This window comes from Talpa occidentalis, unplaced genomic scaffold (assembly GCF_014898055.3).
Source record: "Talpa occidentalis isolate TD23 unplaced genomic scaffold, MPIMG_talOcc4v2.1 talOcc4.10, whole genome shotgun sequence".
Classification (NCBI taxonomy): Eukaryota; Metazoa; Chordata; class Mammalia; order Eulipotyphla; family Talpidae; genus Talpa; species Talpa occidentalis.
Window position 1 is genome coordinate 34,831,851 of NW_023600993.1, and position 24,578 is coordinate 34,856,428.

Below are 24,578 nucleotides of genomic sequence, written 5' to 3' on the forward strand. Positions count from 1 at the left end.
GGATGAGCACCTGAGTCACAGATTAGCCACTTGGTCCTGGCCTTCCAGGACCCCAGAGCATCTCTGTGGCCAGCACTGACCCCGCCTCTGGCCACCCTACATGCCTCCATGTTCTGCCCTGCTGCTGCCCACTGACCAGGGCTGCCCTTGCCTCCAGAGGATCTGATGGGTTCCATGGGCCTGATGGTGAAGCTCTAGGTATCCTGGCCCTAGCTCCTCTCCACCCAGGCTCTCTGTTTCCCTGCCTCCTGCTTCTAACAACAGTCAGAGCGTGACCAAGCTTCTCTGACTCCTTTCTCAAGGTTCTTCCAGTTAATGCTGTTATCCCCAGAGGGCCTGTAGCTGCTCCGGGGAATGTGTTGCCTGGCAGCCATGATGCCCCCTCCTGTGGTTCCCACCATGGAATCACACCATCGTCCACTGCCAGAGATAGAGGCTGGCAGCCTGGGGTCATCCTCAGCTCCCTCTCTGACTAGAGCCTCCTTTTCTCTCCACCCCCAAATCTGCAGCCTTAGTCCAAGCCCTTGCTCTCCCTCACCCCTACCTTGTGCCTTGCAAGGGGCTTGGGGAGTGGTGCTGATGCTGGTGCTGGTGCTTGGTGTGTCCCCTTCCTCTTCCCACCAGTATTATTGCTGTTACTCGGTGAGGCCTCCAACGGGGCCACAGGCTATCTTTGATGCCACCTCAGCAAACGGCCACTTGGCAGTCAGAGCAATTTTGTGCTTTCCTGTGACCTACTTTGTATGTTTTTGGTTAGCGGCCCCTGATTTCTCAGCAGGTGCTTGGACACACCTGCCTTGGGAATGAGGTCCTTCTCCCTGGCTATTTTTCCCATACCCTACTTGACCCTGGTAGGCCTGCTAGGCTCAGGATAATTGTGGTTTCTGTGCACAGTTTGAGACAGGGGTCTGTGTCTGCATACAGGCTGGGAGCCTGAGGCAGGAACAGTGAGGGGGCCCTCACTCCTACCTCCTGTTAGGATCTGCTATGGATCTACCTGAGGCCAGAGGTGCCTGTCTGGGATGCCAGGTTGGGAATTTTCCTCAACCCCTCTGAGCAATAAAAATCTTCTTACCTTCTTTCTAGATGAGTCCAGAGTATACAGTGGAGGAGGCGGTAAAACTAGATTCTTTTTCCCTTTGAAATTGCCTCTGAAAAAAACAACCACAGTGCTATCTAGTGAGTCATTTCATAATTAAGAGTTGTTGATTCCAAATTTTTTACCTATTTATTTTTTTGAAGGATAATAGTACCCTCTGGCTTAATTTTTAATTGGCTTTCAGTTCAGAATAGAGTTTGCAAAGAAATTAGTGGAATTTAAATTGTTACAGTAACATTACTGGTTCTTTATTATAATTGCCAAAATACCAGTCATGCCCTTGAGATGTCAGCCCTTCCTGGGCAAAGGGCCTGATACCTGTGAAATGTGGGACTTGGCTGAGCTTATTTGGGGGAGGGGCTATGACAGGGCATCAGGGGTGAGGCCAGCAGCTGCCTCTGCTCCAGACCTGCTTCAGGCTGCCTCTGGGGTTGGTAATTTCAGGAAGCTATCTTAGCCTGTGTGGAAAGGAGGTGATAATGCTCCCTCTTAGGTGACTGGGGGAACCAGGTGAAACATTCGGATATTTGTGCAATCCCCAGCACACAATCAGCCCTTGGCCAGGCACCTGTCAGGGCTCAGTCTCAGCCTGTCCAATCCCAGGTACCTCTCGGGGTGAACTGTGCCAGGCCAAGTGAGTCCAAGGACCAACCAGTAGCTGGCACCCATCATCTCATAGGGGTTTGTGGGACAGGTACATAGAGCATCAGATAAGTTCTGCCTGGTGAGTTAGGGTCTACGGGGCTCTTGACTGCTGGATTCCACCCCAGCTCCCAGCTATTTGCTCCTTATCCTCTCCCTCAGCCAGCTGAGTTATGACTATGTGGAGGCCAGTGTGAGGGTAACCTGTCTTTCCTTCCACCCCAGCACACCCTCTTCTGCAGACCCTCCTGCTACTTGGTCTGTCTTCCTTATAGTCTTCCTCCTTTTCTGGTCAGGTGGAAAGTTCTCTACAGGGTAAGGATGGGACCTCTATGTTTTTAGGTTCATCTTTTGAACTTTGTCTGTGAGCATTTTAAGGATCAGGAAGTCTGTCATTGGAGGCAATAAATCTATCAGTCTTTTCTCCCTTATGCTTTTGGTGTCATGCTCTGGAAGACGTTCCCCTCCATAAGGCTGTAGAAATTGTCATGGAGCTAGTCTTTGAATACTAGTGTCTTTGTGATTTTCATCTAACCCCCTTCCCTCCTGTTTCCTTACAGAAAAGTGAGTGGCTCTGTCTGAACTGCCAAACTAAGCGGCTGCTGGAAGGCAGCTTGGGAGAACCTACTCCCCTGCCACTGCCTACCACCCCACAACAGCCCCCTGCGGGGGCTCCTCACCGTGCAGCTGGACCTTCCCCTCAGAAGCAGAAAGGGCCACAAGGGCTGGGCCAGCCATCAGGCACCCTGCCTGTCAAGGCCAGCCCCCCACCCACCAAGGCCAGCCCCCCACCCACCAAGGCCAGTCCTCAGGTCAAGCCCCCCAGGGCTTCTGAACCCAGTAGGACACCAAGCAGTGCCCAGGAAAAGAAGACTGGAGTCCCAGTAAAAGCTGAGCCTGTGCCGAAACCACCTCCAGACACTACCCTGCCCCCCGGGACTCCTAAAGCGAAGACCGGGGCCCGGAAGATTGAACCTGCCACCCCTGTGGTCAAGCCTGTTCCAGAGGCCCCTAAGGGTGGGGAGGCAGAGGTCAGTCTCATTCACTTCTCGGGGACTCCAGCTCTCAGGCAGACAGTTTAGGGAAGGACTTCCCTCCCTTGGGGGCTGGAATGTAGCCTGGGGCAGGGATGTTCCAGCAGGAGGAAAGCCTACATGAGGTCCTGGTGGGCCAGGAACCCATGAGTTCTATGTCTGGCACCTTGTTGGATGGAGTGCTACTTTTCCCTGCCATTAGATCTAGTAAAGTGTCTGAGAACCTAGTGCTGCTTGGGCTTTGCCTTGGAACTGCAAGTTTAAGGCCAGAGAGATGGTGTGGGTGGTAGGTCCTGATCCCTTGGGAAATGGAAGACCCCTTCCCCTGGGCCCTGGGGTTGACAGAGAAGGCTGGACTCCTTCTATGGCTATCTGCCATGTGGAGTCAACATCTGCTTCTTGCCCTGCTGCAGGAGCTGGTGGGCAAGCCTTACTCTCAGGACCTGTCTCGGAGCCCACAGAGCCTCAGTGACACAGGCTATTCCTCCGATGGCGTCTCCAGCTCCCAGAGCGAGATCACAGGTGTTGTGCAGCAGGAGGTGGAGCAGCTGGACAGTGCCGGGGTGACAGGGCCACGCCCACCCAGCCCCTCTGAGCTCCACAAGGTGGGAAGCAGCATGCGGCCTTCCCTAGAGGCCCAGGGCTTGGCCCCGAGTGGTGAGCGGAGCAAGCCACCCAGCAGCAGCAGCGCTGAGGATCAGAAGCCCCGGCCCCACTCCTTGTCCATCATGCCAGAGGCCTTTGACTCTGATGAGGAACTGGAGGATATCCTGGAGGAAGAGGAAGACTCTCTGCAGTGGGGGCGCCAGAGGGAGCAGCAGGACACAGCTGAGTCCTCGGATGACTTTGGCAGCCAGCTGAGGCACGATTACGTGGAGGACAGCAGTGAGGGTGGGCTGTCCCCTCTCCCACCCCAGCCTCCTGCCAGGGCAGCAGAACTGACTGATGAGGAGTTCATGCGGCGGCAGATACTGGAGATGAGCGCCGAGGAAGATAACCTGGAAGAGGATGACGTTGCCACCTCGGGGCGTGGCCTGGCCAAACACGGCACCCAGAAGGGTGGCCCTAGGTCCCAGTCAGAACCCAGCCAAGAACCAGCAGCACTGCCCAAGAGGCGCCTGCCCCACAATGCTACCACGGGCTACGAGGAGCTACTCTCTGAGGGAGGCCCCGCAGAGGCCACCGACAGCAGTGGTGCCCTGCAGGGTGGGCTCCGCCGCTTCAAGACCATTGAGCTCAACAGCACGGGCAGCTATGGCCATGAACTGGACTTGGGCCAGGGCCCTGATCCCGGCCTGGACCGGGAACCTGAGCTGGAGATGGAGAGCCTGACAGGCTCACCTGAGGACCGCTCCCGCGGGGAGCATTCCTCCACACTGCCAGCCTCCACACCCAGCTACACGTCGGGCACCTCCCCCACCTCCCTGTCCTCACTCGAGGAGGACAGTGACAGCAGTCCCAGCCGCAGACAGCGGCTAGAAGAAGCGAAACAGCAGCGCAAGGCCCGGCACCGCTCCCATGGACCCCTGCTGCCCACCATCGAGGACTCCTCGGAAGAGGAGGAGCTGCGGGAAGAGGAGGAGCTGCTGCGGGAGCAGGAGAAGATGCGGGAGGTGGAGCAGCAGCGAATCCGCAGCACAGCCCGGAAGACCCGGCGTGACAAGGAAGAACTGCGGGCCCAGCGGCGACGGGAACGCTCCAAGACACCCCCTAGCAACCTGTCGCCTATTGAGGATGCCTCCCCCACTGAAGAGCTGAGGCAGGCAGCTGAGATGGAGGAGCTACATCGCTCCTCCTGCTCTGAATACTCGCCCTCGCCCTCCCTTGACTCAGAGGTTGAAGCCCTGGATGGTGGCCCCTCCCGGCTTTACAAGTCAGGCAGTGAGTACAACTTGCCCACCTTCATGTCCCTCTACTCGCCAACAGAGACACCCCTGGGCAGCACCTCCACTCCCAGTTCTGGCCGACCCCTTAAGAGTGCTGAGGAGGCCTATGAAGAGATGATGCGGAAAGCTGAGCTGCTCCAGCGGCAACAAGGCCAGGCAGCAGGGGCCCGGGGGCCTCATGGTGGCCCCTCTCAGCCCATAGGCCCCCGGGGCCAGGGTTCCTTTGAATACCAGGACACCCCAGATCACAGCTATGGTAGGGCTGCTCAGCCTGCCTCAGAGGGCACACCAGCTGGTCTGGGAGCAGCCGTGTACGAGGAGATTCTTCAGACATCACAGAGTATTGCCCGCATGCGTCAGGTCTCCTCGAGGGACCTGGCTTTTGCAGAAGACAAGAAGAAGGAGAAGCAGTTTTTGAATGCCGAGAGTGCATATGTGGACCCAATGAAGCAAAATGGTGGCCCACTTACCCCTGGTACCAGTCCCACCCAACTTGCTGCCCCTGTGTCCTTTTCCACTTCCATCTCCTCAGACAGCAGTGGGAGCCGAGTCATTCCTGATGTCCGAGTCACTCAACATTTTGCAAAGGAGTCTCAGGACTCCCTCAAGCTGCACAGCTCTCCTGCCTCCCCCAGCTCTGCTTCCAAAGAAGTAGGCACATCCTTTTCCCAAGGCCCTGGCACCCCAGCCACCACCACTATGGCTCCTTGTCCGCCTGGACTGCCACAAGGATATATGACTCCAACCTCCCCAGCCAGCTCTGAGCGCAGCCCTTCACCATCTTCTATAGGCCACAGCTATGTACAGACCCCAGCCACTGCGAACTATGGGTCCCAAACTGAGGACTTACCCCTGGCCTCCAGCGTACGGGCTGCCAGAGAGAAGCCCCCAAGTATGAGTGATGGTGAGAGCGGCATATCCCAGCCCTCCCGGGGATATGCCTACTTTTCAGGCTCCAGCCCACCTCTCTCCCCGTCTTCTCCCTCAGAGAGCCCCACGTTCTCCCCTGGCAAGCTGGGTGCCAGGGCCACAGCAGAGTTCTCTACACAGACGCCAAGCCCAACCCCTGCCTCAGACAGGCCACGGAGCCCTGGTGCCCCTACCCTGGCACCTATGGTGGCTCAGGGCACACAAACACCACACCGACCCAGCACACCTCGCCTGGTGTGGCAGCAGTCCTCTCAGGAGGCCCCCATTGTGGTCATCACACTGGCGTCAGATGCCTCCAGCCAGACGAGGATGGTGCATGCCAGTGCCTCCACCTCCCCAGTGTGCTCACCCACTGACAGCCACCCCACCAGCCACAGCTATAGCCAGACAACGCCTCCAAGTGTGTCTCAGCTGCCCCCAGAGCAACCTGGGCCACATGGCTTCCCGCGAGCGCCTAGTGCTGGTGCAGATGGGCCCCTGGCACTATATGGCTGGGGTGCCCTCCCCGCTGAGAACATCTCCCTGTGCCGTATCTCCTCTGTCCCTGGAACATCCAGGGTGGAGCCAGGCCCCAGACCCCCCGGCAGTGCCGTGGTAGACCTTCGTACAGCCGTCAAGCCCACACCCATCATCCTAACTGACCAGGGCATGGACCTGACTTCTCTTGCTGTGGAAGCCAGGAAGTATGGCCTTGCCCTGGACCCAATCCCAGGTCGGCAGTCGACCGCTGTGCAGCCCTTGGTTATCAACCTCAATGCCCAGGAGCAGACACATGCTTTCCTCAGCACCGCCACCACCGTAAGCATCACCATGGCCTCGTCTGTGCTCATGGCTCAGCAAAAGCAACCTGTGGTCTATGGAGACCCCTTCCAGAGCCGACTTGACTTTGGTCAGGGTACAGGTAGCCCTGTGTGCCTGGCCCAGGTCAAGCAGGTAGAACAGGCTGTCCAGACAGCCCCATACCGAGGTGGGCCCCGGGGCAGACCTAGGGAAGCCAAGTTTGCCAGATATAACCTGCCCAACCAGGTAGCACCTCTAGCCAGAAGGGACGTTTTGATTACGCAGATGGGCACCGCCCAGAGTGCTGGCCTCAAGCAGGGCCCAATGCCAGAGCCTGGTGCCGAGCCCCACCGGGCAGCGCCTGCAGAACTACGGTCACATGCTCTGCCGGGGGCCAGGAAGCCACATACAGTGGTGGTACAGATGGGAGAGGGGGCAGCAGGCACTGTGACCACACTGCTCCCAGAGGAGCCTGCGGGTGCCCTGGATCTCACCGGGATGAGACCGGAGAGCCAGCTGGCGTGCTGTGACATGGTCTACAAGTTTCCTTTCGGCAGTAGCTGCACAGGCACCTTCCACCCCACCCCTAGCGCACCTGAGAAGAGCGTGGCAGATGTGGTCCCACCTGGCCAAAGCAGCGGCCCCTTCTATAGTCCTCGAGACCCTGAGCCTCCTGAGCCCCCCACCTACCGGACACAGGGGCTAGTGGGGCCCGGGCCCCATGAGGAACAGAGGCCCTTCCCACAGGGCCTCCTTGGCAGGCTGTACTCCTCCATGTCTGACACCAATTTGGCTGAGGCTGGCCTCAACTACCACGCCCACAGGATTGGGCAGCTCTTCCAGGGCCCTGGACGAGACTCAGCTATGGACCTCAGCTCACTGAAGCATTCCTACAGCCTGGGCTTTGCCGATGGACGTTACCTAGGGCAGGGCCTGCAATATGGCTCATTCACAGACCTACGTCACCCCACGGACCTTTTGACTCACCCGCTTCCCATGCGGCGCTACAGCTCAGTGTCAAACATCTACTCAGACCACAGGTATGGCTCACGGGGAGAAGCAGCTGGCTTTCAGGAGGCCAGCCTGGCCCAGTACAGTGCCACCACGGCCCGCGAGATCAGCCGCATGTGTGCTGCCCTCAACTCCATGGACCAGTATGGAGGGCGGCATGGCAGCAGTGGTGGCGGCCCTGACCTCATACAATATCATCCCCAGCCTGGGCCAGGGCTCAGTGCCCCGCAGGGCCTGGCTCCCCTCAGACCTGGCCTCCTTGGGAACCCCACCTTCCCAGAGGGTCACCCAGGTCCCGGGAACCTGGCCCAGTACAGACCTACCGCAGGCCAAGGGACGGCAGTCAGACAGCTGCTGCCATCCACAGCCACAGTGCGTGCAGCTGATGGCATGATCTATTCAACTATCAACACCCCGATTGCTGCAACACTGCCCATAACCACCCAGCCCGCCTCAGTACTAAGGCCCATGGTACGTGGTGGCATGTACAGGCCTTATGCGTCCGGTGGAGTCACAGCTGTGCCACTTACCAGTTTGACACGTATGCCCATGATTGCCCCCCGGGTACCTCTTGGGCCCCCAGGGCTATACCGATATCCTGCACCAAGTAGATTCCCTGCTGCTTCCAGTGGCCCACCTGCTGAGGGTCCTGTCTACCTGGGGAAACCTGCTGCTGCCAAGGCACCAGTGGCTGGAGGCCCACCAAGGCCAGAACTGCCAGCAGGAGCCACAAGGGAAGAACCTCTTTCCACAACCACCCCTGCTGCTGCCAAGGAGGCTACAGCAGCCCCGGCTCCAGCCCCTCTGGCTGGCCAGAAGCCACCAGTAGATGCTGCTCCTGGGGGTGGCAGTGGGGCCCTGAGCCGGCCAGGGCTCGAGAAGGAGGAAGCCTCACAGGAGGAGAGGCAGCGGAAGCAGCAGGAGCAGCTGCTTCAGCTGGAGCGAGAGCGGGTGGAGTTAGAGAAACTGCGGCAACTGCGGCTGCAGGAGGAGCTAGAGCGGGAACGCGTGGAGCTTCAGAGACACCGCGAGGAAGAGCAGCTGCTGGTGCAGCGGGAGTTGCAGGAGCTGCAGACCATTAAGCACCATGTACTGCAACAACAGCAGGAAGAACGCCAGGCTCAGTTCGCCCTGCAGCGGGAGCAGCTAGCTCAGCAGCGCCTGCAGCTGGAGCAGATCCAACAGCTGCAACAACAGCTGCAGCAGCAGCTAGAAGAACAGAAGCAGCGGCAGAAGGCCCCCTTCCCTGTGGCCTGTGAGGCACCTGGTCGAGGACCTCCCCCAGCTGCCACTGAGCTGGCTCAAAATGGCCAATACTGGCCACCCCTGACCCATGCAGCCTTCATTGCTGTGGCAGGGCCTGAGGCGCCCGGGCAGTCCCGTGAGCCTGTGCTGCACCGGGGTCTCCCCAGTTCTGCTTCAGACATGTCGCTGCAGACTGAGGAACAGTGGGAGACAGGCCGCAATGCCATCAAGAAGCGGCACTCCATGCCACGTCTTCGGGACATCTGCGAGCCAGAATCGGGGCCTGAACCCTGCGTGGTAAAGAGGATTGCAGATAGCAGCGTGCAGACAGACGATGAGGATGGAGAGGGCCGCTACCTCCTGACCAGGCGGCGCCGGACACGGCGGAGCGCTGACTGCAGCGTGCAGACTGATGATGAAGATAATGCTGAGTGGGAGCAGCCAGTGCGACGCCGCAGGTCTCGGCTCTCCCGTCACTCAGACTCAGGCTCTGACAGCAAGGCCGATGCCACTGCCTCATCGTCCACTGCTCCTACCACAGGGAGGGCCATGAGCAGCGTGGGCATCCAGACCATCAGCGACTGCTCCGTGCAGACAGAGCCTGACCAGCTTCCCAGAGTCTCTCCAGCCATCCACATCACAGCTGCCACTGACCCGAAGGTGGAGATCATCAGGTACATCTCAGCGCCAGAGAAGACTGGACGTGGGGAAAGCCTGGCCTGCCAGACTGAGCCAGATGGACACGCCCAGGGCGTGGCTGCAACACAGCTTGTAGGACCAACTGCCATCAGTCCCTACCTGCCTGGCATCCAGATCGTCACCCCAGGGCCCCTGGGCAGATTCGAGAAAAAGAAGCCGGATCCCCTGGAGATTGGATACCAAGCCCACCTGCCCCCGGAATCCCTTTCACAGCTTGTGAGCCGCCAACCTCCCAAGTCCCCTCAGGTCCTCTATTCACCAGTCTCACCGCTCTCCCCACACCGGCTCCTGGATACCTCTTTTGCTTCCAGTGAGAGGCTGAACAAGGCTCACGTAAGTCCTCAGAAGCACTTCACAGTCGACAGTGCTCTCCGCCAGCAGACACTGCCTCGCCCCATGAAGACCCTGCAGCGGTCCTTGTCTGACCCTAAGCCCCTCAGTCCCACCGCCGAGGAGTCTGCCAAAGAGAGGTTCTCCCTCTACCAGCACCAGGGGGGACTGGGTAGCCAGGTATGGGCACATGGGCTGGTCCAGGGTGGGAGAGGGATCTCTGCCTAGCCTGGGGGGGCCTCATAGGGAGGGATTTCTGCTGGGGTGGGGGTGGAGTCACCTCCAGCTCCAGAGGCCCAGAGGAAGGAGCCAAGGAATGAACTTCCTTGATGCACAACTGGTGCAGCCTACAGCCTGGCAAGGACATCCGGGGCAGGTACATACAATACACATACATGGGCCCTCACAACCATCCTGAGAAACCTCAGGCCCTCCTTAGCACTGCCTTTTCATGGTGCATATCTAGTCTAGCCCCTGCTGCCTCCCCTTCAGGCCTCTTCAGCTCTCCTGCTCTGGGCCCTCCCACTGCAAACTGCCTCACTGCCCCACTCCCCCCATGGATATTTCCCAAGGAAATCAGTATCAGGGGCTTGACTGGGCCGCTCCCCCTTCTCAGCTCCTGGCTTCCATGGCTCCATATGGGTCACAGTATACACTCTGCCTCATTCTGTCCCCTGCCCTACCTGACCCTTAGTAAATCTGTTTACATACCTGTCTGTGCCCCTAAATGGGGAGCTAGGGGGTTCCTGGAGCATAAACGTCCACATACCCATGGCTTTAGTTGTTGCTCATGTCCTGGGTCTGGGAGTGGCCTGCTATGGGTGCTGCGAAGGGAAAGATGGGTGTTTCATAGGTCTGGTGCAAAGGACTCGAGAGTTGGGCTGAGAAGGCTCACTTTTCTGAAAAGCTCTTGGAGCCTTTGGAGTTTTAGGCAGACGAGGCAGGACAGGAAGTATTTTAGAGAGCTTCCTGGGCAAAGTGTAGGCTGATGGACGGAAGGAAGAGCCTGCAGCAGTGGCCCTGGGGAGAAAGGGTAGGAACCAGAGGTATTATGGGATATATTTGCCCATATCTAGGTGTGGTGCAGAAGAAATAGAAGTGGGATCTTCAGGTGGGGTTGCAGAGGTAATGAGCTTAGATAGTGAGTGGGTAGGGGTGGGATCAGGAGTCTGGGCTAGCAGGGAGGGCTGGTCAGAGAGGCAGGGTGGTCCTGGCTCCAGACTAGGGTGGGCACAGAGGCCCCATGGCTAGCCATTAGGCATGATGGGCATTCATGGTGTGCAGCCAAAATAACAAAAGATGGACAACAAATTAGGGATTCCAGAAGGAAAGTTACTCCATTAAAGGCCCACTCTTTGTTCTGAGGTTTGGGGCACACTGTTATTTTCTTGATAATACATAGTAAGAGGTTTTATATAGTTGCTTGGCGAGGTAAAAAGAAGCTCATTGTCAGTTCCCAGTGTATTTTGGGGATTCGGGTGATCCATAAAACCCAAAAGCCTGGCGCGCTCTGAGAAGGCTAGGAGCTAGAGACAAAAGGAGAACCCGTGGGGAATGTGGATCTTCAGGCAACATGGGGCAGCCAGGGGGCAGGGCCCCATGGAGGGCAGTATTAGAGACCTTGACCAGGAAGCCATGCAGCTGGAGACAGGGCTGGTGAGGACCTAGACAGGAGCTGGCACCCTCAGAGAGCAGTGGGCTCATTGGGTTGTGGAGGGAGCTAAGGGCCTGCTGAGAGCATAGTCCAGAGCATAGTCCATAGTTTGGCAGAGGCTAGTGCATGGCAGCAAGAGGAGAGTTGGTAGGTGGCTGAATTTCATGTCACTTTAAAGAGAAGGGCAGGGGGGCAAAATAATGTCAGAACCTACAGCAACATACAGTCAGCATGGGCCACGTCCCAGGATCCTCTGGAACCTGGGGGCCAGGACCCATTCTATCCCTGTCCATGCTTCTCTACTGCCCTTGACCCTATCCCTGGCTAGGACCCCAAACCAGAGCCAGACCTTTTCTCTCTTCACCTGAGTACATGCAGTAGGAGGCAGCGGGTGACAAATCCGTTGGAAATGCACAAGGGCCTCAGCACCGCTGTGTGTCAGGTCAAAGCTTGAGAGACCAGCACAGAGAGGCATCGGTGCCTTCCCCACCCTCCTGCTAGCTGGAGCTCTGGAAAGGAGAAGCCCTATAAAATGCACACAGGCCTTCCCTCCAAGGCCAATGGGTGGGCAGGGCAGGTCTTGAGGCTACCTGGTGAAGTAAGGGGCTGACCTTCTGGGGTCCCTGCCCCAGCCCAGGACAGGGCTTTTCTACCCTGTGCCCCGCCAAGCCACCCACACCTTGGGTCTCAGTGCTGCCGCCCTTCCCTCTGTCTCAGGTGTCGGCGCTGCCACCCAACGGCCTGGTCCGCAAGGTGAAGCGGACACTACCCAGCCCCCCTCCAGAGGAGGCTCACCTGCCCCTGGCTGCCCAGGCCTCCCCACAGCTGTATGCAGCCAGCCTGCTGCAGCGTGGGCTGGCAGGACCCACCGCTGTCCCTGCCACCAAGGCCAGCCTGCTTCGGGAGCTGGACCGGGACCTGCGGCTGGTGGAGCATGAATCCACCAAGCTGCGCAAGAAGCAGGCAGAGCTGGACGAGGAGGAGAAGGAGATCGACGCCAAGCTCAAGTACCTGGAGCTGGGCATCACACAGCGCAAAGAGTCTTTGGCCAAAGACCGGGGTGGCCGTGACTACCCACCCTTGCGTGGGCTCGGTGAGCATCGCGACTACCTGTCAGACAGTGAGCTCAACCAGCTACGGCTTCAAGGCTGTGCCACTCCCGCTGGCCAATATGCAGACTTCCCTGTCACTGCTGCTGCTCCTGCCACCCCCTCCGGCCCCACTGCTTTCCAGCAGCCCCGGTTCCCACCTTCGGCCCAGCAGTACACTGCAGGCAGTGGTGGGCCAGCTCAGAACGGATTCCCAGCCCACCAGGCACCCACCTACCCTGGCCCCAGCACGTACCCAGCACCTGCATTTCCTCCTGGCACCAGTTACCCAGCTGAACCTAGCCAGCAAACTTTCCGTCCCACAGGCCATTATGCAGGCCAAACACCTATGCCATCTACACAGAGCACCCTTTACCCAGTCCCAACTGACAGCCGTGCCCCCCACCAAAAGCCGCGCCAGACATCACTAGCTGACTTGGAGCAGAAGGTACCCACCAACTATGAGGTGATTGGCAGCCCTGCCATAGCCATGTCTTCAGCCCCATCTGAAACTAGCTATAGCAGCCCAGCTATAAGCAGCAGCTACGAGCAAGGCAAGGCCTCTGAGCTGTCCCGGGCTGGTGACCGTGGTAGCAGCGCGAGCTTGAGCTCAGCCCCCACCTACCCTTCTGACTCACATTACACCAGCCTAGAGCAGAATGTCCCTCGGAACTATGTGATGATTGATGACATCAGTGAGCTGACCAAAGACAGCACATCCACGGCCCCTGATAGCCAGCGGCTGGAACCCATGGGGCCAAGCAGCAGTGGGCGTCCAGGGAAAGATCCTGGAGAATCAGGTGTCCTTGAAGGGCCTGCGCTGCCCTGTTGCTATGCCAGAGGGGAGGAAGAATCCGAGGAGGACTCATATGACCCCCGCGGAAAAAGTGGCCATCACAGGAGCATGGAGAGCAACGGCCGACCAGCTAGCACCCACTACTACAGTGACAGTGACTACAGACACGGAGCTCGAGTAGAGAAGTATGGTCCGAGCCCCGTGGGGCCCAAGCATCCCTCCAAGAGCCTGGCTCCAGCTGCTGTCTCCTCCAAGCGCAGCAAGCACCGGAAGCAGGGCATGGAGCAAAAGATCTCCAAGTTCTCCCCTATCGAAGAAGCCAAGGACGTGGAGTCAGACCTGGCGTCCTATCCCTCCCCTGCAGTCAGCAGCAACATACCCTCTCGGGGCAGGAAGTTCCAGGACGAAATCACCTATGGGCTCAAGAAGAATGTGTATGAGCAGCAGAGGTACTATGGGGTGTCCAGCCGGGACCCAGTAGAGGAGGATGACCGCGTGTATGGTGGGAGCAGCCGGTCCCGGGTAGCATCTGCATACAGTGGGGAGAAGCTGTCCAGCCATGACTATAGTGGCCGAGGCAAGGCGTATGAACGGGAACGGGAGGCTGTGGAGCGACATCAAAAAGGGGGACCCAAGCCCTCATCCCTGAGCATGGCCCATAGCCGGGCCCGGCCCCCCATGCGGAGCCAGGCCTCTGAAGAGGAGAGCCCTGTCAGCCCCTTGGGGCGGCCCCGTCCCGCCGGGGGCACCATCCCTCCTGGGGACACCTGTCCGCAGTTCTGCTCCAGCCACTCCATGCCTGATGTCCAGGAGCACATCAAGGACGGACCACGGGCTCATGCGTATAAACGCGAGGAGGGCTACATCCTGGATGATTCCCACTGCGTAGTTTCTGACAGTGAAGGTAATGGCAGCTGGGGATGATTTCTGCAATGCTCAGCTCTTGGGGCACCTGCCTGCCAGTGGGGCCCTGGGTCCCAAGATGTCCTAGCAGGCCCTCCTGCAGGCAGCCCTTCTTGCCTTCCCCACCCTCACCCTGGCCCTGGTTGTGGGAGGGTGGGCTGGGGGCATAGTGTTATGCTGGCGGCTGTGGCATGCATGCTGTGGTTTCCTTGCATGGCTTCTGACGGCCTCCCCCTGCAGCCAGCCCCGTGGGTTGATAGTGCTCTGTTTTTGGTCTCTGAAGCGTATCACCTGGGCCAGGAGGAGACAGACTGGTTTGATAAGCCCCGGGATGCCCGCTCTGACCGGTTCAGGCACCACGGGGGCCACGCAGTCTCTTCCTCCCAAAAGCGAGGCCCTGCCAGGCACAGCTACCACGACTACGATGAACCCCCGGAGGAAGGCATGTGGCCACCCGATGAGGGTGGCCTGAGTCGCCACACCTCAGCCAAGGAACACCGGCATCACAGTGACCATGGGCGCCACTCAGGCCGCCATGCTGGTGAGGAGCCGGGCCGGCGTGCTGCTAAACCACACGCTCGGGAACTGGGTCGCCATGAGGCCCGGCCTCACCCTCAGCCCAGCTCTGCCCCAGCCATGCAGAAGAAGGGTCAGCCTGGGTACCCCAGCTCTGCTGAATACGCACAGCCATCCCGTGTTCCATCAACATACCATCATGCCTCTGATAGCAAGAAGGGCTCCCGGCAGGCCCACTCTGGGCCTGCTGCAATGCAGCCAAAGCCAGAACCCCAGCCACAGCCACAAGGCCGGCAGGCAGCTCCAGGGTCACAGCAGTCACAACCGCCGCCATCCAGACAAACACCCTCAGCAACTGCAGCCCGCCAGCCACAGATGCAGCAGCAGCAGCAGCAACAGCAACAAGGTCTCGGGCTACAGCCCTCCCAGCAGGCCCCGTCACAGGCTCGGCTGCAGCAGCAGGGTCAGCCAGCCACCCGGGGCCCAGCCCCTGCAGCCAGCCAGCCAGCAGGAAAGCCTCAGCCAGGTCCTACAACAGCCACAGGCCCCCTGCCAACAGGACCAGTAAGTAGGCCTCCAGTGGATGGACCCTAGCCAGGGTGGGTGCTACTTGGACCTCCCCTTGGTTCTAGGCTTGGGCCAAAGTGATGGGTGCTATCTCAGCTATGGGTTCTGTGTTGCAGCCACGGACTGAACAGGCCAACGGCTCTAAAGGGATAGCCAAAGCACCCCAGCAGGGGAGGCCTCCTCAGACCCAGCCACCACCAGGATCTGGACCTACAGGTGAGCCTACTTCAGTGCCCTTGTCTTTGGCCCAGAGTACCTGGCTGGGTTCCTTCTCCCTGCACCTACTGGCACCCTGCACCAGCTTGGAACTGGTGCCTTCACTGCTCCCTAAGAAGGTGCCCAGTAGGCTGCAGACTTCCCCAGCAGAAAACAGCCTGGGGCTAGAGTGAGCCAATTCGGCCACCGGCCACCAGCACTGGGTTCCCAGCGCCCAGCAGCCCTGGCCGGGAAAGCTGGAAGGCATTGGTGAGTGCTGGGCGAGCACCGTGGCTTGTCACTTTCCAAACCCGCCCCTCCTCTCTCCGCCTTCTCCTCTGCCTTTTGCTCCCATTTGTCTTTTCTTTACCTTCCTCAACTTACTTTTTTTCTGCTTCCTCCCACTCCTTTCTGTTCTGATTCCTCTGTCCTCCTCCTTACCTTCCCTCCTCATAGAGTATCTGTGTTCCCACTCCAACCCTGAAGAGCTAGGCCAGCATGGCTCATGATGATGGTTTCTTTTCTCTAGGCGCAAAGGCTGGAGCCAGGCCTGGAGGGACCCCAGCGGCTCCTGCCGGCCAGCCTGGTGCCGATGGGGAAAGTGTGTTTTCCAAGATTCTCCCTGGAGGGGCAGCAGAGCAGGCTGGCAAGCTGACAGAAGGTATGATTGCCTGTAAACCAGGTACAGTGACAGCTGAGCCAGGGCCCTACTCTGGCAGAAATTGGGTCTGGGGAATGTTCTGGGTTTGTTCACCTAAGCCTAGGCCAACCTGAGGGCCTACCTGCTGCTGCTTGACAGTTCTCTGGGCAGTCTCTGTCTCTTACTTCACTTGGCTTCTCCATGGCCCAATCTGATGCATCTCTCCTTTTTCTACTTCACAGCTGTCTCTGCTTTTGGCAAAAAATTTTCCTCATTCTGGTGACCATTCCCTATAGGGTAAGTATGAGAACTCAACATCCCCTGGGAAAGGCCTGAGGTGCTCCAGGCGGCTCTAAGGCCAGAGGGGTCCTCCGGGAGGTAGCTGGTCTTCAGTGGCAAGTGATGTGAGTTGCAGTGTCCTCTCCAATGAGTGTGGGAGGAGGAGGAGGAAGATGCAAAGAAAAAGGAGGGGCCCTGTGTACAGAGGCCCCAACAAAGGCAAGCCAGGGTCAACAGCCCCTTGTCCTTCCCCATCCTCTCTGTCCACCTCCCCTGCTTCCCCCCTTCCAGCTATCAGCTGGCCTTAGGTGTGGTTCCTGGGATACAGCTCCCCCCAATCCTCCTCTGTAAATGCTCCACAGGCTCTTGAAGATATGAAGGGAGATGATATCATTGCTGTGGAAAAATCTCTGGAGTCAGAGGCCTGGGCGCAGCTCTGGACTCTGCGTATAACAGTGAGTGTCAGGACCAGAGTGGGTGGGCAGAGGAAGGAGTGGGGGGCCAAGCTTGGCTGATCAACTCTACTCAGTTTCTACAAGTGTGGGCTAGGAGGGCCCTTGTAGGCTTCCTTCAGCTGTGATGGGCCCAACAGCTACCTGGGAGGAGGAATCACTGAGTTAACTGAAAGGACTCAGTAACCTTGGGGAAGAGCTCAGCAAAGTTAACTATGCTAGCCCTTCCCTGCGCCCCCCAACTTGGGGTCTGTGGCTAGACACTAATCCCAAAGCTATTCTGGAGCTGTGGCTCCTGTGGGGCAGCAGACCCTTTCTCTGTGGCCTGGTGCCAGTGATTTTGCTCCAGCCACTTGGTAAGGCCCAAGTCCCAAAACCTGCAGAGCTCAGCAGCTCTGGGCATGAAGTCAGGGCACCATTGACTTCTCAGGCTGGCTTTGGGGCCTGCAAAATGGAAGGCCAGAATGAGCAGAGAGTCAGATGGGAGAGGGACAGAGTAGAAAGGGAGGATACCCGGACAGGCAGTCTCGACCCCAGAGCAGCTCAGCCCAGGGAGAGAGTGGCAACACCTTAGGAGGGGAGCCTTACCTGGGGGCTGCAGAGGCCAAGGCAGGATAAGAAGCCTCCTTCCTCCTGGGGCCTTCTCTGGCCCCACCCACACTCTGGGGGAGGAGGTGGTACATCATCCAAGATGGCAGGGAGGGCAGCCGCCCTGTACACATCTCCTACCACTGCCTAGCCTTGGGGCCCTCCTCCCTCTACTTTGCCACATCGTGGTGAGCAGGCATGTGTGTGGCAGGGCCAGGCAGTCATCAAGCAAATCACCAAGGTGCCCTGGGGCCTTTCTGAAGGAGGTGTGTGTTGTGAAACCAGTGGAGCAGAACTGTGGGGCAGAGGGGTTGGCTCAGATAAAGTGGCGGGTGTGAGTAAGGAGGTGGGAGCAGAAGAGGCTGCTTCAGGATGTGTCCAGGAGAGGAAAGAGCACCCGCGAGGCTCTGATGTCTGCATGAGATGCTTGGGCCTCTGGTGTAGGCACGAAGCCAGCAAGCCAGAGCCATAGTGGAGGTGTGAGGTGGTCGGGGCTGAAGCCTGGCAGGGGAGGATGGTGGGAGCCAGCTGGAGTGGGCTTTGTAGGCCAAAATAAAGAACCTGAATATTTCTAATTACCATAGCCCCAGTGCAGCACCCCAGTATCCTTCCTGCCGTCACAGTGGGCTCCCCTGCTGCTTTCCCACTTAGCTGGATGTTTCCTTGGAGCTGCCCTGGAACAGATGTGAAGTCAGAGCTGTACTGAGGGGAGGGGACGGAGGGGGAACCAGGTCCATGGCTGCACCAACCTTGGTTTAGAGTGGGAATTCTACACTGGGGAGGGAAAGGAACCGGAAGAATGGCCTTGTTCCATGTCCTGCCACGTGTCATGGGGGGACCACTGAGACGCTAACTGTGGTTAAATGCGTCTTCCCCAAGCTCTGGCATTTGGCAATTCTGTGAGTGTCCATCCTGTGGTGTCTTTAATGGTAAATCAGAAGTGGGCTGGGAGGTTTTCCATTTTATTTTAAACAAAGTCCCATATCCTGCGCTCATAAGCAAAGCAGAAATCAAAACGTGTGATGTATTGAAACAACATCCCTTCCTGGCCAGCCTGATTCTTCTTTTTTCCTGTCCTCTCTGTGAGCTCAGACCTGCCCAAACGTCTGTTCCCCCATACCTTGGTGCTATGGGGTCCGAGGGCGAGATGGGGTCAGGCTGTCAGCATGTGACAAGAGAGAGGACGGTGGGGGTGGGAAGCGGCTCTCCAGTACTTGACAAAACCCTTTTCTCTTTCCTTATGTCCTCCCCCCTTCCTTCCTTTTCTCTTCTAAGCACCTACAAACTGGCAAACCCTTGGCCCAAAGACTCACACCAGGTGGGACGTGGCGGCAGGCCTCAGTTCAGGACGGGATGTTTTATAATAGCAGCTGCCTGAGTGAAGCACCCGCTGGACAAGTGGGACCACTGGCCCAGGGATCTTTGATTGTCTTTCCAGAGACCCTGCTCCCCTCAGGGCGCTACCTTCAAGGCACAGGCGTTGCTGGGAGGCAGGAACCCTCTCCGGAAACCCTGCCGCTGTGGCGGTCTTGCTGCTCTTCCCACAGCCGCCTCGCTGCGGCCTGGCCAGCCAGGCTTCCAATGCGTTATACACAGAGTTTGGGTGCACGCTGCCTGTTTCAGATGGACGCTGCCCTCCCTCCACGATGCCAGAAGTTTTTCCACAGCCTTGGAAAGGGGCTTTGACTGAGGGTGGGGGGTCCTGGGCTCCGTTTCCTTCACATTCCAGCTGGCCCAGATCCCTCTGTGGCCACAGGACCCTGCCCCCCTCACCCTGCTCTCCGGGTGACATCGGAGCAGACCTCCACGTGGCTAGAGTGGGGTTGGGAGAACTTTACAAACATTAGGACCTAACACTGTCTCATCGCTGAAATAAGAGGCCATAGCACCGAAAAGCAGCGTGGGCGCCGGCTGAGACTTCTCCCAGCCCATGGGTGGCAGTGTGCCAGCTCGCCTGCCACCATCTCAAAGCCATCCCCCCAGCCATCGTGAGCACTCCAGCAGCACCACCATTGTCTCGACCAGCCGGCTCCTCATTCATACACCTGGGGATTTCTTTTGATTTCAACAGCAGCCTTAATCATTTCAGTTTGATTTACATGTATACCTCATAAACATTTTTCTTTTGTTTCTCCTTCTCTCTTTTCTCTCTCTTTGCCCACCTCCTTGCCTCTCCCCTCCACCACAACCTTGTGACTGATGGTTTGGTTTCTTCTCTGCTCTGTCCCTGCTCAGCACAGGGAGAATGTTGACTTAGAAGCAATAGTGGGCAGCAGGCCACCAAGAGCACAACCCCAGGGCGAGGTCTAGGGAGGCCCCTCAGCCCGCTTCTGTTTACTGTGCAATTCCAGTCCTTAAGCCATCACCAGTGGGCATGCTCAGAGCAGAGGGGCCAGGGCTTCTGCCAGCCAAGGGAAGGGCCCAGCGCCCTGTGTCGGGGAGTGTGGCACTGTCTGTCCACCTGGTGGGCTGGGCCACGTTCTTTCCCAAGGCCCTTCCCTTGGGGGCCTCCTTCATCTTGGGCACAGTCACAAGTCTCATCTCTAATGTTCTATGCAATGAAATATAAACCCTCAAAGACAACTGTTAATATTTAATAAATTCCATGTTATGTATAAGGAGTTAATTGCAAACCTGCAATTGAGAAACTGAATAGATATGCTCATATCGAACCCCCGCCCCTGTTCCCACCGTGTGTGTGAAACTCTCAGTCTGTGGCATGTTTGACCTGTGGCAGGACTCGCTGCTGCCAGGCGAGTCACCGCCTGTCCCGCAGCGGAGCATGCACAGCTCGCAGCCTCTTTGCACGATTTCATCCATTTTAAATGCTCGACCCTCTTGCTTGGAGTTCTTTTTGCCTCAGAACCTCTCCTTCAGGAGTGCTTCTAGCTGACTTCTGCACGAGCTAGTGAGGACCTGCTGGAACTTTCACCTGAGTGTGCCAGGCTGTGGGGCAGGCTGTATGAGGCCCCACATGCCCTGAGGCTTTCTCTGACCAAGATGGCAGGTGAACAGGAGTAGACACGCTAGAGGGAGCCCACGCATAGTGTGTGTGCATGAATGTTTTGAAGGTTTGTTGCAGGATTTCCATCTGTAAGTCGCTCCCCCTCTTACCCAAGCCCTGAGCCAGAGGCATCGGGCCACCCCTTCCCAGCTAAGGACTGCTCAAAGGCAGAGCTGGGCTGCGTCTGTGACCAGATAGACAGAGGCCAAGGGCAGGACCTGCCTCTGTCCTAGGGCCCCCACCCCATCCGCCATCTCTGACTGCACATGGCTCTCCTCTGTGGCTGGCTGCTTAAATATCTGTGAACCAAAAGATCTAGGCTGGGGTCAAGGGTCAAAGGGTGCTCAGGAAGAGCTGGACCTTTAACTGACAGTGTCATTTTGGACCAGAGTAGACATTCACATAGACCATGGCTCCCAACTGAATTTCTGGGGAAGCTGCTAAATAGCAAAACTTAGAGAAGGTCCTGTTGTGATCCTCTCTGTATCTGTCCCCAGGACCCAAACTCTCTGATCACCTCCATCTTTGAGGCTCCAGTATCCCAGTGCTCATCAGCTCTCTGAATGAGCCAAGTGTGCAGCCATCAGTTGCTTCCCAACCCCTTGAGGCCTACCCTTCTTGCAGAGTTCTCTGGTTTGCACCATGCGTTTCTCAGGGGTCCACATTTCTCATGCTTTCCAGTAAGGTCTACACACTCCTTCAGGGAGAGATCCTGGCCCATCTCTGGCAGCAGTGGATGGGACAGGAGACTGGCAATCTCTGTATCGGAACAGAGACTCTGGCCCTCTGGGATCTGGGCCTCACTCTCTCGTGGGACACCTGCCTCATCCCAGAGAGAAGACCCGGGCTGTATGAGGCCATCTGAGCAAGGGCTGAGGGAGGCCACCATCCAGCACCTCTGACCACCCAGGGCCAAGCCTCTCTGGGGATTGCCTAGTGACTGGATATTAGGGGGCCTGAGAATCCTTCCCACTAGAGGCCAGGGGATGGGGCAAGGAGCAGGGAACAGGCACAGAGATGACAGGCAGTCAGCCTCCATCGGGCCTAGTCTCAGGCTCTAAAATGTTGATTTTTCAGCAAATTTATTTCTGGCCGAGCCCTCTGAGTTTGAAATTTCTGATACCTGCCACTCCCTATCCTCCAATGTACCCACGAGACACATCTGTACCCATCACTCCTTGTAAAGGTGGCTGGAGTTCTGGGTCACAGGGGCCCTGGCCCTTGGTAGATGCAGCTAGGGCTGTGGGGGTGCTGCAGCCAGAGGCTGAGGGACCAGTATTTCGTGCGTTGGGCTGTGGGGAACATTAAGCACATCTCCAAATGGGATCCTGGCTTGTAGTCCAGGCCTTCTCCATACCTGCCTCCCCAGTATCCTAAGCAAGGGTAATGCCTCCTCTGCCCACTTCAGGAATTTATGGACTCACTTCACAGTGACACCCTCCTTCCCCACTATCTGCTTAGTCCTTGGGCAGAGAGTGGGGTCTCAGGGCTCATGATGAGAGGGCAGCAGTGGCAGCAACTGTGGCCTATCTGCTTAACATGTGGGGAGCTTTCTAGGCAGATCCTTTGCCATGGCAATATGGTCCTGGTCTGCTGGCCCCTCCCCTCTTCCTGCTCTCTTCCTCCCAATCTGTAAATATTTGTCACTGTAGACTCCAACAGGGTCAGAGGGATAGGCCTGATCAACTGAAACTCCTCAGAGATGTCATCTCTGTCGCCCTGTGCACCAGGGTACCAGCAACCCTGCTGCCGCCACGTGCACCAGGGTGGTACTGGAGAGCCATGAAAGTCTCGAGACATTGAGTGTGTGTGCATGTGTACAAGCGCGTGAGTGTGTATGTGTGTGTGTCTGCCTCATTCAGCCTCTGGGATCAAATCAGCTCCTCCTCTCCGAGTGCAATGCCTTGGAGGGTGGTGGCCGCCCAACGCCTTTCCTCTGCTAGCTCCCATGTCTTGTTTTTGCTTCCCCCTCACTCCTTCTCACCCTCCTTCCCCCTCTCCCTTTCTTTCCTTCTCTCCTTCTTTATTTGAGGGGGGAAGAGTGCTGTACAAAGTCAAACAAACAAGTTTACAGTTGTGAGTGCAATGACCCGAGTCCTCCACATGACCTTGTGAATTGTGTGCTGTCCTCCTGTGCTCTGTGAGAACTCGTGGTACTTCAGTGTCCCCCCACCCTGTATCGTGACAAGGTAACTCTGTGGTATCAGAATAAAAGGACTTGATATAAACAATCGATGCACTGTCTCTGGCTGGTTTCTGAGGTGGGAAGACTTAGTCAGAGCAACAAATCTCAAACTTGCAGCAACCCTGTCTGTTCACAGTTAAAGGAAAAAGACTGAAAGGGTGAAGTTGCAGAAGTGCTGGCAAAGCCATCCAAAGACAATAGACTAGGGCCTCCCTGGTGGCACAGGGGGTTAAGTCTCAGCACTATGAAGCTATTGGCAGCCATTGCAGCATGAGTTTGAACCCTGGCCAGGGAACTAACCCACATGGCACAGCAGACCTCTCCTGTCTCATCTGCTGCTCCCCCCAGCAGTCTATTTCATCAATCTGCCTGTTCTGCTCCCCACTATGTCTCTGGTGAATCCTCTCACCGCACCCTCCCCCCCATACCTCTGGCCTACACCCCAACTCTTGTATGCATATATAAATAAAATAAATCTTTGAAAAGAAAACCAAAGAATAGACTTTCCACAAAGGTGCCTCTGGTCAGTCCGAAGCTTGCCCCTAGAAGGAGCAGTTATTTCACTGCATAGACAGTTGAGAGATGGTGCCTCAGCCCTTTGTGTCCAGCTTGTACAGCTTTCTGAGGCCTGTTTCCTGGGTGAGCAAGTGCTGCCCCCTACTGCTGACAACTGGCTCTACATCAGCTGTGAACTCCAAATTCTTGGAAGCTGAGGACTTCAGTCCTTCCCCAAAGGCATTCCTTACCAAAAAAGCCCACAGTTGCTAGAAAAAATGTAAAACACAAATAAAAAAAATATCAGCTTTGCGTCTGACCTTCCTCCCAGAGCTAATATCTTGAAGTATGTCCTTCCTGTTTGTATTTCTCAATTCTTCATTTTAAACCGAAGCCTGAATCTTTAGTGTTCCCTCCTTATTACCCTTCTGTTTACATCTACCTGTTTATTCTAGGCACTTAGATGTCCCTCCTCCAACACCCAGACTCCAGAGAACTGCACTGAGTTCACAGCTGGTTGACCACATGGCCTGAATGACAAGCACCGTGTTCCTATTATAAATGGTATTGTGATGCATATCATAGTTTCTGATCTTTCCATCCAGGTTAGTGACAGGGCCATCTTTCTGCTCCCAGTTCTGAGTTTGACAGCCCTGCACACACTAGGTGCTCACATATGCAAGCCACCTCAGAAACTGGGGGTATTTTACTTATCTCATATGGTTGGCAGGAAAGAGGCTACAGACCAGGCAAGTGGAATCTCAGTCGAAGGCAAGGCCAGGAACTTGAGGTGTGTTAGACCAGCCAGGTGCCGGGCCTATGGAGTAGGGGACATGCTTGGAGGCCCTACTGCTGCCCAGGCTCTCCTGTTTTCCTTTACAATCATAACCCAGCCTGTCCTGCAGCACTGTGATCAGGCAGCCTGTCCGCCCAGGTTCTTCTTTCCACAAGAAATTCTCTGGGTCTAAGTGGAGCCACACCCCACATTGTGCACCCCAAGAACTTGGGCTTGGGGAGCAGGGGAACACACAGAAGACCACTGCTCACCATCCTCAGTAAGACACCACAGATCAGCACTGGTGAAGGTTTCAGGGCCAGATAGCTTCTAGGGGTAGGCCTGGTGACCGATAAGCCCAGGCAACACCCTGAGAGCTGGGCACCCGCCCTTCTTTGCCCTGCAACCCAGGGTGCTGCACTCTGGGCTCTTGGTCTTCATCCGTTTGCCTGGGAGATCCTCCCGGGCAGGACCAAGCAACGTCTAATGAATATTTGCCTCTTTGTGGACCAGGGGAACCCGACCATCAGCCCTAGAGCTGCTGGAGACCCCAGGCGGGCAGGCGTAGGCGCCTACTCATCCTCACGGTTTCTTGGACAGCACCCTTTCCAGCGCACGCTTCCAGTTGGCCCTGGCCCACCCCTCATCTTCAAAGAGTCACTGGTGCGCATCCCTCTCAGGCACTGCTTAGGGCCCACCCCGTCCGACCAGGCTTCGGTCAGCTCGCGGTCCAGTCCTGCCTCGGACCTCGCCCCTTCCACCCGCAGGCCGCGTTGTTCCTTACA

At 57.2% G+C, this 24,578-nt stretch overlaps 1 protein-coding gene across 1 annotated transcript in view; it reads left to right on the forward strand.

The window, feature by feature from the left end:
• BSN (bassoon presynaptic cytomatrix protein) overlaps positions 1-22,566 on the forward strand; it is a 41,500-nt gene extending 18,934 nt beyond the window's left edge. The window contains exons 4-12 of the mRNA XM_054699105.1: positions 2,302-2,772; positions 3,189-9,836; positions 12,028-14,098; positions 14,381-15,177; positions 15,297-15,396; positions 15,905-16,036; positions 16,258-16,312; positions 16,657-16,749; positions 18,610-22,566. Of these exons, the coding sequence (XP_054555080.1) occupies positions 2,302-2,772; positions 3,189-9,836; positions 12,028-14,098; positions 14,381-15,177; positions 15,297-15,396; positions 15,905-16,036; positions 16,258-16,298 (10,260 nt within the window). The 3' untranslated portion in view covers positions 16,299-16,312; positions 16,657-16,749; positions 18,610-22,566. The remainder of the gene's footprint in view (positions 1-2,301; positions 2,773-3,188; positions 9,837-12,027; positions 14,099-14,380; positions 15,178-15,296; positions 15,397-15,904; positions 16,037-16,257; positions 16,313-16,656; positions 16,750-18,609) is intronic.
• The last annotated feature ends 2,012 nt before the right edge of the window (positions 22,567-24,578 follow it).